We start from the raw sequence: 15,063 nt of genomic DNA, 5'->3' as shown, positions 1-15,063 counted from the left end.
TAACAATCACACACTTCCAGAATATAAACCATCTGCTCACTGTAGACTTAGCAAAGAGATTCCTATAGGAACGGATGGCTCAGTTCTCTGCCTGAAAAAAGTTTGATTTACAAGAGCCCATCGAGAGATCTCCATCTCCTCACACACAGCAGAGAAATGACAGTCTGTCAGCGACAAACTTTGCTTAGTGATTGAACACTTTTGAAGTAAGGTGAGACAACATCAGGGAGAGGAACAATGGTATTCATTGCTTGTTAATTTGAATGATAGCGAGCTCTTTGTTCAGTCAAAATAGAGCGTTGTTTGACTGATTAGACCAGTTCTTCAGGACACTTGGTTCCAGAGGTTTTTTTCCCATTCATTTTTCCTGTAGAGATCTTCAAAATCTTTGTGAAAGTATAATAAGCCATGAAACAAACAAACTAGTGACTATGCGAATAGAAGAATGTCCAAGACTGATTTGAAGCAAAAAAAAAATTAAATCGGACAAAAAGATAAATGTACAAGACTGCAAAAGTGGTGATCAAGTACCTTTTTTTTTCTTGACAACAAACCAGAATAATGTTCCTTTAAAGTCATGAAGTCATTTACAACCTGCTTTACTTCCAAAATTTGAAATATTTCCGACATTTAACAATTTTCATTCATTATATTTATATATTTATTTAATATATATTTATATATATTTATTAAGTGATGCCTTTAAAAAGAGATTAATTTTGAAAATATCAGGGTTATTTATGAATTGAAGGTGGGGTGGAGTTTTTGAATAATGCTTAATAATAGTTATTAGGTATCAATCATAGAACTCATTTTTATTTACTCTGAAGTGGTGTGCTATGATTTATTAGACACGTGTGTTGTTGTTGGGTCTGCTGTAGCCTGGCCGTGCATCTCCGTCTGTGTAATTAGCATAATTATGGAGTCTGGGATCCATGGCGGAGTCTCAGGCTGCTGCCGTTTGTGAAGTAAATTAGCTGCTTACCATCATGCTGCCCATTTGTAGACTGAAGTCATGTATGTTATGTTTGTAAAAGCGGTGGAGTGTGTATGTTCACGTCAAAAGGTCAAGGTTTGGCTTGTTAGCATTTTCCTGTTAACTCCTGCTGGATAAATGTTGTAACTACAAAAAAAGCATCTTTCTCCATTGACGAGTATTTAAATGTAGCTGTGTATACTGATTAAAATTTTTGCTTTTACCAATGTTATTTTATCATTATATATGTACAGTTATATTTATTAACTAAATTTTTCAAATCAAAAATATAAGTCTAACATCCAAGAAATCTTTTCCTCAAGGTATGTGTAAGTCTTCTAAGGAGGAAGTCACACATGCTTGATATCACATGAACTGTGATGATGATGCTTGCTAGTAGATCTTGCTATTACACCGTCTGATTGAACGCTGAATAATTCATCAGAGAGCCCCCTCAGCGAAACCTTTACTTTACCATGAATCTATGTCATCTGTATGCACTTTTGCACTTTATTCTCAAAGTGCTCTTCACCTGCTCGGCCAGCAGCAGTAAAGTGACCCTCATGTATCGTTAACCGTCCAGTTCTGACAGGCCGGGGAGAAAAGATGCTCTGTCGAGTTCCTTACCTGTCAGGTCTGTTTACGGAGTGCGGCTGAACTGTTATGCTGTTCCAAGACTAGTTGTACCCAGTCACATATTTCCCATGATATTATGACTGGCAGCAAATTGCATTCAAAAGTGAGTAAAGGGTTTTTTTTATCCCTTCCCTTGCTGCCTTATAGTGAATATACTATTAATTTTAAATACATTTTTTTTTTTTTTAATTAATGTTATTAAAGAAAGTTCTGTCTGTGTGTGTGTGTGTAAAATTTCACTTTTTTTTTTTTGTTTTGTTTACTAATTCCCTCAGGATATCTGTTTTTCTATATAATAATAATAATTAAAATTATGTTATTTTTATAATTATTTCATTTTATTTTTCAGGAACTGTTGTTGGTTTCATTTATTTAGTTTTTAATTTGACGTTTGACATTTTTTTTTTCAGTTTACAAAAATGTTTTGTAATGAGTTGTTTTATGAAAGTAACACTGACAAAAACAAGAATACAAGGAACAATTCTGAAAATGAGCATGAACTGTTGTTCTCCCAAAACGGTTGGCATCCACTTTTTGAGGATCATCATTTTATTCAGTGAGATCTGTGGATAGGCTGCTGGGTAAAATTCTTATCATTTCAAAGGTGGAGCAAGTTATTACATTTTGATGAAAAATTACAAAGACAAACATTGTTTTTTTTTCATTGCAGTGTACTAATTAGTCATTCATAGTAAGAATCAGCATCCCGCCCCTTACCTGCCTCTCTGCCACCAAACACACACTCTTGTACAGAGTAAATCATTTATTCAGCTCACTCTCTGAGAACATGTGCACGATTCAAGGCTAAAAAAACTAGCAGAGACACTCTCCTCTCATAAGTGCGGCCTTGTCTCGAAAGGATGATTGTGAAACCGAGCCAGCAAGCTAACCATCACAGCTTGAAAGAGCTTCATACAGGAACCTATTAATGAATTATGACTTGCATGTTTTATATGATTTCAGAATAAAGACAAGACATGGAGCAGGCTGGCCTAGTATTTTACTAAAAACAAAAGCCTGTACAAAAGAAAACGTCTGAATAATAAATGGGTGGGGATAATTTGTTGCACAAAAGGCTTAGCTCATGAATATTAATTAGTTTATCCACAAATAATTGTATATAATTTTAAACTGGCTGGGAAATCCCCATTAGAAATTATGCTTTTGTATACTAATTTCTAAAATGTTTAATAACAATACCAAAACCTCCTCGGTCCACATGGCACAGCCCATCTATCCAAGAAAAATCCAGAGACTATTAGATAAACCCAAGAACTGCTCTACAATTGGTAAAATGGAACGCTTGTGTGGGTGCAGAAAGAGAGATGCACATTGATCTTTAAGTCTCTGTTGGAGTGACCTGGTTTGTTTGATCTCTCCTATGCAGTCTCTGGCTTTCTGTCTCCAGTTCACAACGTTTTTTACTGCAAAGTGCTTTTATTTGTACTGTGTACCAGACAATTTGGTTTGTAAATTATTATTATTATTATTATAAATTTTTTTATGAGTTGTTTTGTAAAAGTGGCACCTGTCATGATACATGGGTTGAATGTAAAGAAACATAGCTGTGGGTTTGGCAGCGAAAAAGATGTCTCTCATGGGATGCTGAGCATGGTTCCCCCAGCACATCATTTCTATTAACCACATCAACTCTGGGGACCCACCGGTGGGTCCAATATTGCATATGCCTAATTCTCAAAAAATCTAAATAACAGCTGAAGTGGTTAAGAGAAAAGTGAAATCTGTCACAGAGATAAGTAATGAGAAGTTGCTCAAGACCCCTCTGGAGTCTAAGGGTATTTTTGGGGCCTGGAGAAGTTTTGTCATGCCCTGACATTTGTGCTTTTTTCAGTTTCTTATAAATATCTAAATGGGTAAAGTCTAATCTCACTGTAATCAGCACAAACTGGGCTATAATAATATAAGAAATGCATGTATGTACATGATTGTGTTTTTGAGAAAAAAAATATTATGCGTGGTTAGTGAAAAACTAAAAATGTTAAAACACTTGAATAAGGCAAAAAAACACATAAAGAACAATGGTTCCCGGGATTTTTGAGAACTGGAGCTTGTAGCCTAGAATTTTTCTTTCTAAATGATGTGAAAATCATCTTGTTTACTCACTCACAGAGAACAATATATTGATTTAAATTTTCTAAGACACTTTTTGTTGGTAAAAGTCATATGCGAGTAGGCGTCAACTATCATGAATATCATTGTGATTTACACCTGAGAAGACAAAGGCCTGCATAATGAGCTGCATAATGAGCCATTCAGTCATCTGTGCCACTGAGAGGAAGGAGTTACAAGAAAGAATGCAAGAACAAAATAAATCTATATAATTTTATGTTTGTAGTTTATTTAGAATATATTTAATTATCCCACAACATAATTTAATATCCACTTGGGGGTGCAGTTAAACAGTTTATTAGAAACAATCAAAGCTGACTTTCAAACAAATTGTTTGGCATCCTTACTCCAGTCACACAATCCTTCAGAATCCTTTTAACAATCTTATTTTCTACAAAAAAAACATTTATTGTTATTATTATTATCATTATTATTAATGTTGAAAAGAGCTGAGAATATTTTTCTGGGTTTTTAGGGGGAATAAATTGAAAGAAAAGCATGTTTTTACATTTGTGACAGTTATCTATTTGTTACATTTATATTATTTACATCAAGCTTTTGAATGGTATAGTATTGTATATTGTTATTGAAACTTCATAATGTTTCACTTGATTACTATACATTTAGTCAGGAATTATAGTTTGGAAAAAGTATTTGGAAAAAGTCTAACTAGTAAAATGTTTACACGTTATGTGAAAACTAGTACAAGTATATAAATAAATAAAAAGAGACTTACTCATGTTTATGATCTCTGCTGATAAAGTGCTGCATTCTTTTTTTCTGAGGAAATCCATTTCTCAAATCCTCAACCACATGACATCTTTTTGGGGTGAATTATGTCTTATTCCTCTCGTCGCGAAGCAAACAGTAAAATAAACACTTGAAGAACAGGCTCGCTGCTTTTTCTTCTGTTATGGGCGTATTCAAGCCGCGCACTTCAGTTTGAATCTGAATAGCGCGTTCAGCGCGGGGGCGTGGTCACATTAGATATAATGAAGGGAGACTTGAAAAACAGACATCGCGTTGTTTTCATATGGATTACTTTATCACAGAATATCTGTTTTCGGCGGCACTTGTTTAGTTTAAAAATAGACATGTCAAGCTTTCTATAGATATCTCCCCCATGTATTTTCGTTGAGTATTCACGGAGTTACAGTTCATTTTAATGACTTGCTTGAAGATAAGCGCAGACAAAGGCTGCAGACAGCACACCTTGTTTGTTATCTTTATTTTATAAGTGCACAAAGTTTTGTTGTTATTATGTCTGTATCCAAAAAAAAGTAGACCCTTTACAGATTCGATTGATGTATTGCTCTTATCTGTACGATTAAAACTGAAAGTGTAATTTAAGGACTTTTCGGGGTTATCAGGAGAAAATGACTCAAAACGCGTATCCGCGTTAATCGACTCGAAAGGGTTTAAGATGCTACTGTTCTATTGAAGCAAACAGACTTATTAAACAGCTCAGATTTTTTTTTTTTTTTAAGTAAAATGGAGATTTAGATTGACTTATGAGAGAATGTGAAAACATAATTTATATTCATATATTTAAGTTTCAGAGTAACTTAAAAACTTCTTTCTGCAAAAAGTAATTTTCTTAATCAGTATTTTGTTTTGCAGACATTTAGGAAACTTGCTAAGTTGACATATCTCTGAAAAACAATGTTACAGCCAGTTATTCTACTTTGAAATGAGCGTTCTGTGTCGGAATGTCTGTTTTTGTTTTGATCTGTGTGATCCCACCCACTGCCAATTTACCCAACAGTATTTCGACACCCGGGTTGCCCGGTGGTGGAAAACAGCTCATTACAGCCATGGAAGCCAGCAAACCAATTGGGTCAGAGATCGCAGATTCTACCCAACCTAAAAAGCCTCAACAACCATCTAAAAAGCTCTATGGCCAGAGGCATATAAAAACGTGGATAAATCAACTTACAGTGTAAGGCTCGTCGCCCTCCATTTTCAGTTGTACTAGTTCCTGATGTGTGTCCTCAAACTGGCAACTCGCATGACCATTGAGTCTGAGGAGGAAAAATGCTTCCCAATATTTTGAATTTGTAGTGCAATTTCCATTTCAACCGTTAGCTGAAAATATGCCATACTGCACCTTTAAAGGGATAGTTCACCCAAATATTTAAATGACCCCTTGATTTACTCAGCCACGGTGGCAAAAATTATTAGAACACTAATATTTTCACCAGCTAAAAATTGTTTTTTTGGAACGTGAAAAAACCTGAAAAAATCTAATCAGCTGTTTTCAACATAATAATAATAATAATGTTTTTGAGCAGCAAATTAGAATATTCGAATTATTTCTGAAGGATCATGTGACTAAGACTTAGAGTAATGATGCTAAAATTCAGCTTTGAAATCACAGGAATAATTTATATTTTAAAATATATTCAAATAGAAAACAGCAATATAAATAGTAAAAATGTTACTGTTTTTGCTGTACTTTGGATCAAATAATGCAGGCTGATTTGAGCAGAAGAGACTTCTTTAAAAACATTAAAAATCTTTTTTTTATTCTGTCATTATTTACTCACCCTCATGTCATTCAAAACCCATAAGACCTTCGGAACACAAATTAATATATTTTTGATGAAATCAGAGAGCTCTCTGAATTTGCATAGGCAGCAATGCAACTGGAATGTTCCCAGGCCCAGAAACGTAGTAAGGACATCAATAAAATAGTCCATGTTGCGGCCTATGCAGAGTCAGAGAGCTCTTGGATTGAAAGAGCTCAAAAATATCTTAATTTGGGAAGAGGAATGAAGATCTTACGAATTTGTAATGACATGAAGGAGAGTAATTAATGAAAGAATTTTCATTTTTGGATGAACTATCCCTTTAATGAGATTTTGTAGAATTTGGAACTCAGTAGGTGATTCTGTGACATCCGTCCACAGGTGAGCGATGGCAGCCTGACGATTGTTTCCATCAGCCGTGAGGACAGAGGAGCGTACACATGCCGAGCGTACAGCGAGCAGGGAGAGGCCGTCCATACCACACGCCTACTCGTCCAAGGTATCACAATATCTACCCTAAACTGTTTCTACAGGACTTTGTTTGCTATTAACTGAATGATATCACTATCATGCTGTTGAAGTGCTGTGTGGTGTGTTTGAACAGTTTTCTGTGTGTTTGTGTCTATGTATGTGTGTACAGTTATGCTTGCAAAGCTGCATGCTGCATGACACCCATGCTGTAGAGCTACAGAGATAATTGGACTCCATATGTTGGCTGTCTGGTACAGTATAAAGCAGTAATGGGTTCACTGTCAGAGAGATTTTTCACTATAGTGCTGCCAAAGAAGCTTTTTCCTGTTGGGATACCTAATCTGTTCTGCGTCTGCTGCTTTTAGCTTGCCATGTTAGCATGTAACCCAGTAACACAATGGATGTATAACTTACTGTATATTTTCTATTCGTTTTGTCTTTTCGTTTATTCGTTTATTAAAAAAGAAGAAAACAAACCTACCCATAATCATAAATATACTTTACTTAAGAGATTTTTACACAAATATAAGGTCTGTCAAAAGATTAAAATGAGATTTTAGTGCAATAGTGTTCTTTTTCACCTTTTCACACTTCTAGACAAGAATAAAGCACTCCTTCCTATTTTTGTCCCACCAAATGCCAATCAAATCAGTATCAAACTCAGTGCAGTCATGAAATGACATTCCATTTTTTCTTTTGAATTTCTGTTTCACCCACTGCATTGAATGTTTAAAAGTGAATCACTGCAATAGTAGCCATTTAATTCTAATAACTATAATGCTAAATTATATCCAGTATAATAACACAATCAACACTGATTTGGTGTTGATGAAGGGGTATAGAAGCCTGTTACTGCCACGGTTAAATAATAATAAAAAAAAAATCTGTAATTCTTTATAATGAGAAACGTTCTCATAATAATGAGAAGCTTTTTCACAATAAAGAGAAACTTTCTTGCTATAACAATTTAACCCGTAGTAGTAATAATAATAAACATCAATCATGAGAAAGTTCCAATAATTATGAGATATTAAACATTAATTATAGTTTCCCATTATTATGATACTTTTTTTGAAAGTTTATCATTATTTGAAGATACTAAGCATTAATTATGATAGAAATGTATCATTATTATGAGATACTTTGTAAATAAACATTAATTATAAGAATGTTTCTCTTTATTATGAAAGAGATACCATGCATTTATCATGATAAAGATTCTAATTATTTTGAGATACACTGATTTGATTGGCATTTGATGGCACAAAAATAGGAAGGATTGGAAAGGAGACTTTCTTCTATGAGCATAACGCCTTTGGTCATTTCACGTTGATCATATGCTACAGTATGTTCCCGTTTGAGTAGGTGGTTCTTATTCTACCAGAATAAAAATTGTGGACCAGACCGATAACGAAGGGAACTCTAGGGAAAATAAATGAGGGAAAGAATTTCCATTTTAATAAGACCTTCACTTAACAAAAAGAAACCGTTTTCTGTTAGTTTAAATAAAAATCAACTGCTAAGACATAAAAGTGGCAAGTTGTAGAAACACGGTTTTGTAGACACGTTGGCTGTCTAGCGAGTTTGTTTTTGTACTGTAATGTGTGTGTGCTGTCGAGCAGGACTGAGAGCATCTGTAGAGTCCGTGCCTGCACGGGGAGCTCTCTGCAGGCTTTCTCCACAGAAGAGCCCTCTCTTTACACTGGCACTGCCGACTGAAGTGATGCCCACAGTGGGCGGCAGAGTGAGATCTGTGGATAGGCTGCTGGGTAAAATTCTTATAATCTTGGCCAGTGATATTCAGATGAGACGGCTGATCCAAATATGTATGGTACAGCTGAGTGGTATATTGACTCATTCAGTCTGATATCTTTCAGTATTCAGTATGTACACCACTGTAAATGAGGTATTGATCTGTTGAATACAAATAACAGAATGAAAATATATATCATTGGAAACACTTTTATTAAATCTTTTCTCCAATATTGTTGTGTTTAACCTTGAAGAGGACTGACATTGCTATATGCCTCAACAGAATGTGACACATCTTGATATGTAATGCTGATTTATAATGTGTCTCTTTTCTATTTCAGGACCCCCATTTATTGTCTCACCGCCAGAGAACATAACCGTTAACATATCCCAGGATGCATTCTTCACTTGTCAGGCTGAGGCGTATCCTGGCAACCTAACGTACACCTGGTTCTGGGAGGAAGATAACGTCTTCTTCAAGAAGTAAAGTTATGATCGGGTTCATTACTGTACCATACCCCCACTGTCCTGTGTCCATGTAGTTTCGTCATCATCATTGAGGCATCAGTGAGTTTTAGGGACTATGGCCATTGTGATACTGCTTTAGGCTTTGGTTAAACATTTTGTAAACCCTTGTGTTATGACATTTTCATAGAAAACTGAAATGTTATCAAAGGTGCACAAAATGCAACTAAATATGCCACCACTACTGATATTTTGTACTCTACCTTTCAATAGATTGGCTCCAGTTAGATTTATAGATATTTTATAGATATAATAATACAAAAAAGGAAAACGTTGTTCTTTTGAAATAATCCTGAAAAAAAGTATCACAGTTTACACAGAAATGTTAAGCAGCACTGTTTACATCAGTTTTCAGCTCACCATTATGCCCTTTTTCCTCAGAATTCTGTAATTCTAACTTTTTTAAATTCTGAGTTTATATCTCGCAATACTTTTTGTTTTCCATCACAGAATAAAAAAATTAAAAAAAAGTATTGGTGAGAATTGTGAGATATAAACCCAGAACTGCAATAAAAAACATAATTGTAAGATAAAAAGCCTTTTTTTTCATTCCGTGACAGAAATACGCTTTCTTAGAAAACAACTCTTTTAAATTCTAAAACCAGGGCTGAATTTATCTAATCTAAAATCTAACCCACCCCAAATATTTGAATGGTAGTGTTCATCTATTGATAAACAGATGCATTTTAATTCAAATGTATTTTTAAAGAGTTGTCTGTCAAAAAAAGATTCATTAGTGTTGTCATGGTATCATGGTAGTCTAGTAAGCATAAAAACACATACTGTAGCACCCAAAAATATTACATAAAACAATGTGTCCTTTATAGTAACCTTGAATAGGAAAAAGCACAAAATGAGTGCCCTCTATAATCTTGATACACAACAAATGCAGCTTCACCATAGACCCTCTCAGGTTCTCATGGTTCATGCTTCTCCTTTTGTCCCCCGTGAAAAGAATATCTAGCGACATGGCGCTTGAGTCATCATACGCTCCACTAGCACTGATTAGAAGTAGTAGTGACCTAAGCCATCCAATACGCTCTCATGCGTGGCCTGTACACTGTATAGAAAAAATATATTATTGTATTCCTTTCTAATAGAGGCTCTGTGTATTTTGTCCACTGGAGTGTTTTTTTTTCTCTGCCTCGGACACTCCATCTGTTCTTGTTGAAAGAGTAGACTGTAATTCACAAGGCTTTGAATTGTGCTTTATTCTTTGCCTTTAATTGAATTTACATAGGCATACATATTAGTAGGGACAGCTTAGAAAGAAAAAGTCAGTATTGACAAACTTTCATGTCGTGGAACAGTAAAAGAATTGTTCACTACCGTTCAAAGGTTTGAGGTTGGTAAGATTCTTTTTTTAATGTATTACTGTAGATGTCTCACCAAGATTGTGTTTATGTAAAATAAAATAAAAAAAGTTGGAAATTTCAATAGAACAGCATTTAATTTAAATTTTATAAAATTATAAATCTCTTTAATGTCATTTTCATCAATTTATTGTGTCCTTGCTGTATAAAAGTATTAATTTCTTTAAATAAAATAAAAACAAAATCTTACTGACCTCAAACTTTTGAACGGTAGTGTATGTAGTAGTGTAGGCTGTTGGAATCATCGATACTATTGATGCTAATTTAACTTCTTTCTCTCTCTCCAGTGATCTTAAGCGCAGAGTGAGTATTCTGATCGACGGTTCACTCATCATCTCCCAGGTGAAACCTGAGGATGCTGGGAAATACACCTGCAGCCCGAGTAACAGCCTTGGGCGCCCACCTTCTGCATCAGCGTACCTGACAGTGCATTGTGAGTCAGTCTGCTGATACACAACTAGAGACACTAAATCTTTGTCTTTCATCTCAAAACATTTGTCCTTTTCTGATGCCCCTAAAAATTCTCACTGCATTGCACAGCACAGATGCTGAACTACAGCTGCAGTATGTAGGCGAGAAACCACCAGAATAGAATCCATTTGGTATTTTTACTTCTTGTCAAAGTATCCTGCTGATCATACACTGGAGCTGAAAAATCCCAAAAGCTTCTGTTTTGTTGAACACGATGATCAAGTATGTTATCCAGCATGATTTAAGATTGATTTATTTTAATCAAATAAATACAGCCTTGATGAACATAAGAGACTCTTTCTGATCCAAAAATTTACATAATGATACAATGACAACCTTTCACTGTAACAGATTATTCCTCATGTAATTCCCAATTGCCTATTATATTACGTAATATCATACAGTTCATGACATAATGGAGGAGAAATTCTCCTTCATCCTGAATCTGTGACATTGGTTTCCCTGGATTGTGTGTGAAAATTAAATAACAACCTTCACCAGCAGATTATGCATTTTCATCACGTTTTCACATTGAGGTCATGCATGCAGAATAACGGTGGCATAACAGTGCTCTTTTGCAATTGATGAAAGGGTTACTTTAGTCTCCCGGCATATTCATTCTCAATACTTGGGCACGAGGGCATATTAGCCTCAGCTGCCGCTTTCTATTTGCAGCTGAGAGATTGGAATGGCCTTCTGTCCCCGGAGTCTGGAGCTGAATTGAAACAGTGACCTTGAGTCAGTAAGCTAGCAGATCACTCAGTCACGGCTCACATCCTCCACGTCAATAGAATGATGCAAAGAACATGGGTTTTCTATACGTTATTTAAAAAAACACCAACAAACCCCAAACATGTTGCATTTGCAGTAAATGGTGACGGGAATGAATGCTGCAGAAGTGGCTGTGGTATCCAAGGCAACAGACATTTCAGATTCCCTCGCTCGGAGGATGCCTGTGTCGGACCAGCTTGGCTCGGTTGAAGTGGCGGAAGGGATTACATCATAGCAGAATTCCCAGATTGCAGGCATTTTCACCTGTCCTCTGAAACAGTCTCACGTAGTCTGGCCACCAATGTGTGTAGCGAGCAGAGGCATGTATTTGACAGTAAGTGAGAAAAAAGGAGGGGGAATGTAAAAGGATGACATCATCCTGTGTGGAAACCCTCTTCTCTGCAGTGACGTCACCTGCAGACGCTCCAGCAGGCTGGAAGCGAGGGCGTTGGCGCCCCCTTTGGACGGCTGAGGGCATTGCAGGTCTGCTCCATGCATCAAGATTGCCTAATTTTTTTTTCTTTCCCCCTCTTCTTCCTTTTCATTAGCAGTCCTGTGCTTCATCCTCACAACTCGCTTTTCTTCTGTTCTTTTCTCCTCTCTGGTACACTTCTCCCATCGTCCCGTTCCTTAGCTCCACTTGTTCTAAAAATAGACCCTGGCACTTTGCGAAACGTTAAGAAAGTGTTCGTTTCGGAGTGCTGTCCCTCTCGTTCTCCAGCATGCTGCGGTTGGCTGGTGTCTTCACTTATGAGAGACTGTGATTTATGAGTCACACACAGCTGAATCTCTTTTACAGCATTATTGATAGTCTTCGCTTTAAATGTTGTTTATGCAATATAAAGAAAGGAAAAGTTATCAGCAATAATAATGTTCTTTGTTTTGTGGCACAAAGGAATTAGAGAGATAGTTCGTAAAATGAAAATTCTGTCATTAATTAGTTACTCACCCTCATGTCACCCCAAACCTGTAAGAACTTTTCATCTTCGGGACACAAATTAAGATATTTTATTTAAATCCGAGAGCTTTCGGACCCTGCATAGACAGCAACACAACTGATATGTTCAAGGCCCAGAAAGGTAGTAAGGATATCTTTAAAATAGTCCAAGCTACGCGAATATTTTTTGTGCACATGGATAACAAAAATAACGACTTTATTAAACAATTTCTGCACTTCCGTGTCAGTCTTCGCTATGTGTTCATGACAGTACCTCGACGCATGCATGTGCATTCCTCTGCTTTTAATCAAGCGCATGCATCATGGGACTTTGTGAATGCTCGTTGAGGACTGACACAGAAGAGAAGAAATTGTTGAATAAAGTCATTGAGAAGAAATTGTTGAATAAAGTCATTATTTATTTTTCCTTTCACACAGAAAGTATTCCTGTTCCTTCTTAATATTATGGTTGAACCACTTATGTCACATGGACTATTTTAACAATGTCCTTACTGCCTTACTGGGGCTTGAATGTGTCAGTTACATTGCACTTCAGGGTTACAAGCAGCATCAGAAAGCTATCGGATTTTATTAAAAATATCTTAATTGGGTTCTGAAAAAATAAATGCAGGTCTTACACGTTTGGAAAGACATGAGGGTGAGTAATTATTGACAGAATTGAAATTTTTGGGTGAACTATCCCTTTAATAGTAGCATTGCAAAACATTTGGTTGGTTTTTGAAGATAACATATACAGTACGTTTCCTTCTGTGAGTGTGATATTGCACAATTCTGTACATGCATTTGGTTGACCAAATAATGTGTTTATGTATAGTGTTTATTTGTTATATTTATGTATTAATTTCTCATTCAAAAGTTTGGGGTTGGTTATTAGCTTATGCTCACAAAGATTGCATTTATTTGATCAAAAGTACAGTTAAAAGTAATTTTATGAAATATTATTAACATTTCAAATAACTATATTTTCATGCATTTTAAAATGTAATTTATTCCTTTGATGGTAAAAATAGAATACTCCCATGATGAATGAATTTGCCGATTTGGTGATCAAGACACAATTGTACTACTTTATATTTTAGTGGAAACTGTGATACTGTTTTTAAAAACGTGAAAATATTATGATGGAAAAAAAGTAAATTCATTCATTTGAAATAGATTTTCACACACACACATATATACATATATATGTATATATATATATATATATATATATATATATATATAAAAACATTATAAAGGTCTGAATGCCTGATAAAACTGCCACTTTTCATTAGCTCAATACATCTTGTTGAATAAAAATATTGTTTTCTAAAAAATAAATAAATAAATCTTACCGACCCCAGACTTATAAATGATGAGTCAGCTTAAAACTCTAGTTTCACAGAAAAAAGAAATATTGTAATCAAAAAAATATGTGCATAGTTATCTCTAAAACTTAAAATTGTTTTATATCATTAGACATGGTGTTTCCTTAAAAGGGAACTGCCTGTGTTGTGGAGAGTTTTGCATGGGGAAACCTAACTACAAAAGTAGATTTTTTTTTCAGTTATGTTGATTGTAGCTATTTTCCCCCTGTGTTTCCAAGGCACTTACTTTGCTGTACTATGATTAGCTGAGTAATAGTCTCAATGTGAGCTAGTTCAGATCTTTTTGTCTGATTTCTGACTCTAAAGTTCATTATTAGTGTACTTCTCCATCAGTAGTTGACTCATTTAGAGGATTTGTGCTAAATGTTCAAGACTAATGACTCAGAGAGAAATCCGGAACAAACTCCTCTCATCTGTCTGACAGTTAACAATGCACAAAACCTTAAATATCCTTACAGTATACCAGATATCTAACATCTCAACATTTATGCAGTTTTTATTGATTCTACTCTTGTTGTGTCCCATAGACCCTGCCCGTGTGGTGAACATGCCACCCGTTATTTACGTGGCCATCGGACTGCCTGGGTACATCCGCTGCCCGGTGGATGCCAACCCGCCTGTCACTTCAGTGAAGTGGAAAAAAGACGGCCTGCCTCTGCGGATAGAGAAGGTGAGTCCAGCTGGACAATGATCTCAGTATTTTCACAGATGCTGTCACATGGGCCTGTGTGAGATGGGTTTCATTCACAGTTCACACTGATCTCATAGTCTCACACAGACAAAGATCATTGGCTCCACTTCAACTATAAATCCAAATGGAGAAAAACTGCCCTTAGCAAAGAAACAGGATATTAACCCTTGTGGATTGTTAAAATTCACTACCCTTTCGGTATGTCCGGGATGAAAACATCCACTCAATTTAACTGCTGTAAAAATGTATCAGATTCATATTTTTTTATAAAATTTTTTTTGCATAAATCTGTTAATCAACTTCAGTCCTGATCAAAACTACCAAATGTTTTTAAAAAAATCCAAGATTTTAACTCTTTAATTGCCAAGTTCATAAATGATGTCACTGATTTGGGGGGAAAAAACACACAAAATG

The 15,063-nt window shown here is 35.6% G+C and overlaps 1 protein-coding gene across 2 annotated transcripts in view; it reads left to right on the top strand.

Moving 5' to 3' along the window:
- igsf9bb (immunoglobulin superfamily, member 9Bb) overlaps window positions 1–15,063 on the top strand; it is a 101,934-nt gene that overhangs the window by 51,782 nt on the left and 35,089 nt on the right. For both annotated transcript variants that reach the window (XM_059526395.1, XM_059526394.1), the window contains exons 5-8: window positions 6,652–6,769; window positions 8,835–8,976; window positions 10,679–10,824; window positions 14,486–14,628. In XM_059526395.1, the coding sequence (XP_059382378.1) occupies window positions 6,652–6,769; window positions 8,835–8,976; window positions 10,679–10,824; window positions 14,486–14,628 (549 nt within the window). The remainder of the gene's footprint in view (window positions 1–6,651; window positions 6,770–8,834; window positions 8,977–10,678; window positions 10,825–14,485; window positions 14,629–15,063) is intronic.

The sequence above is a fragment of the Carassius carassius genome, chromosome 36, assembly GCF_963082965.1.
Source record: "Carassius carassius chromosome 36, fCarCar2.1, whole genome shotgun sequence".
In the NCBI taxonomy this organism is placed as follows: domain Eukaryota; kingdom Metazoa; phylum Chordata; class Actinopteri; order Cypriniformes; family Cyprinidae; genus Carassius; species Carassius carassius.
This window is presented reverse-complemented; position numbering and strand designations above follow the sequence as displayed.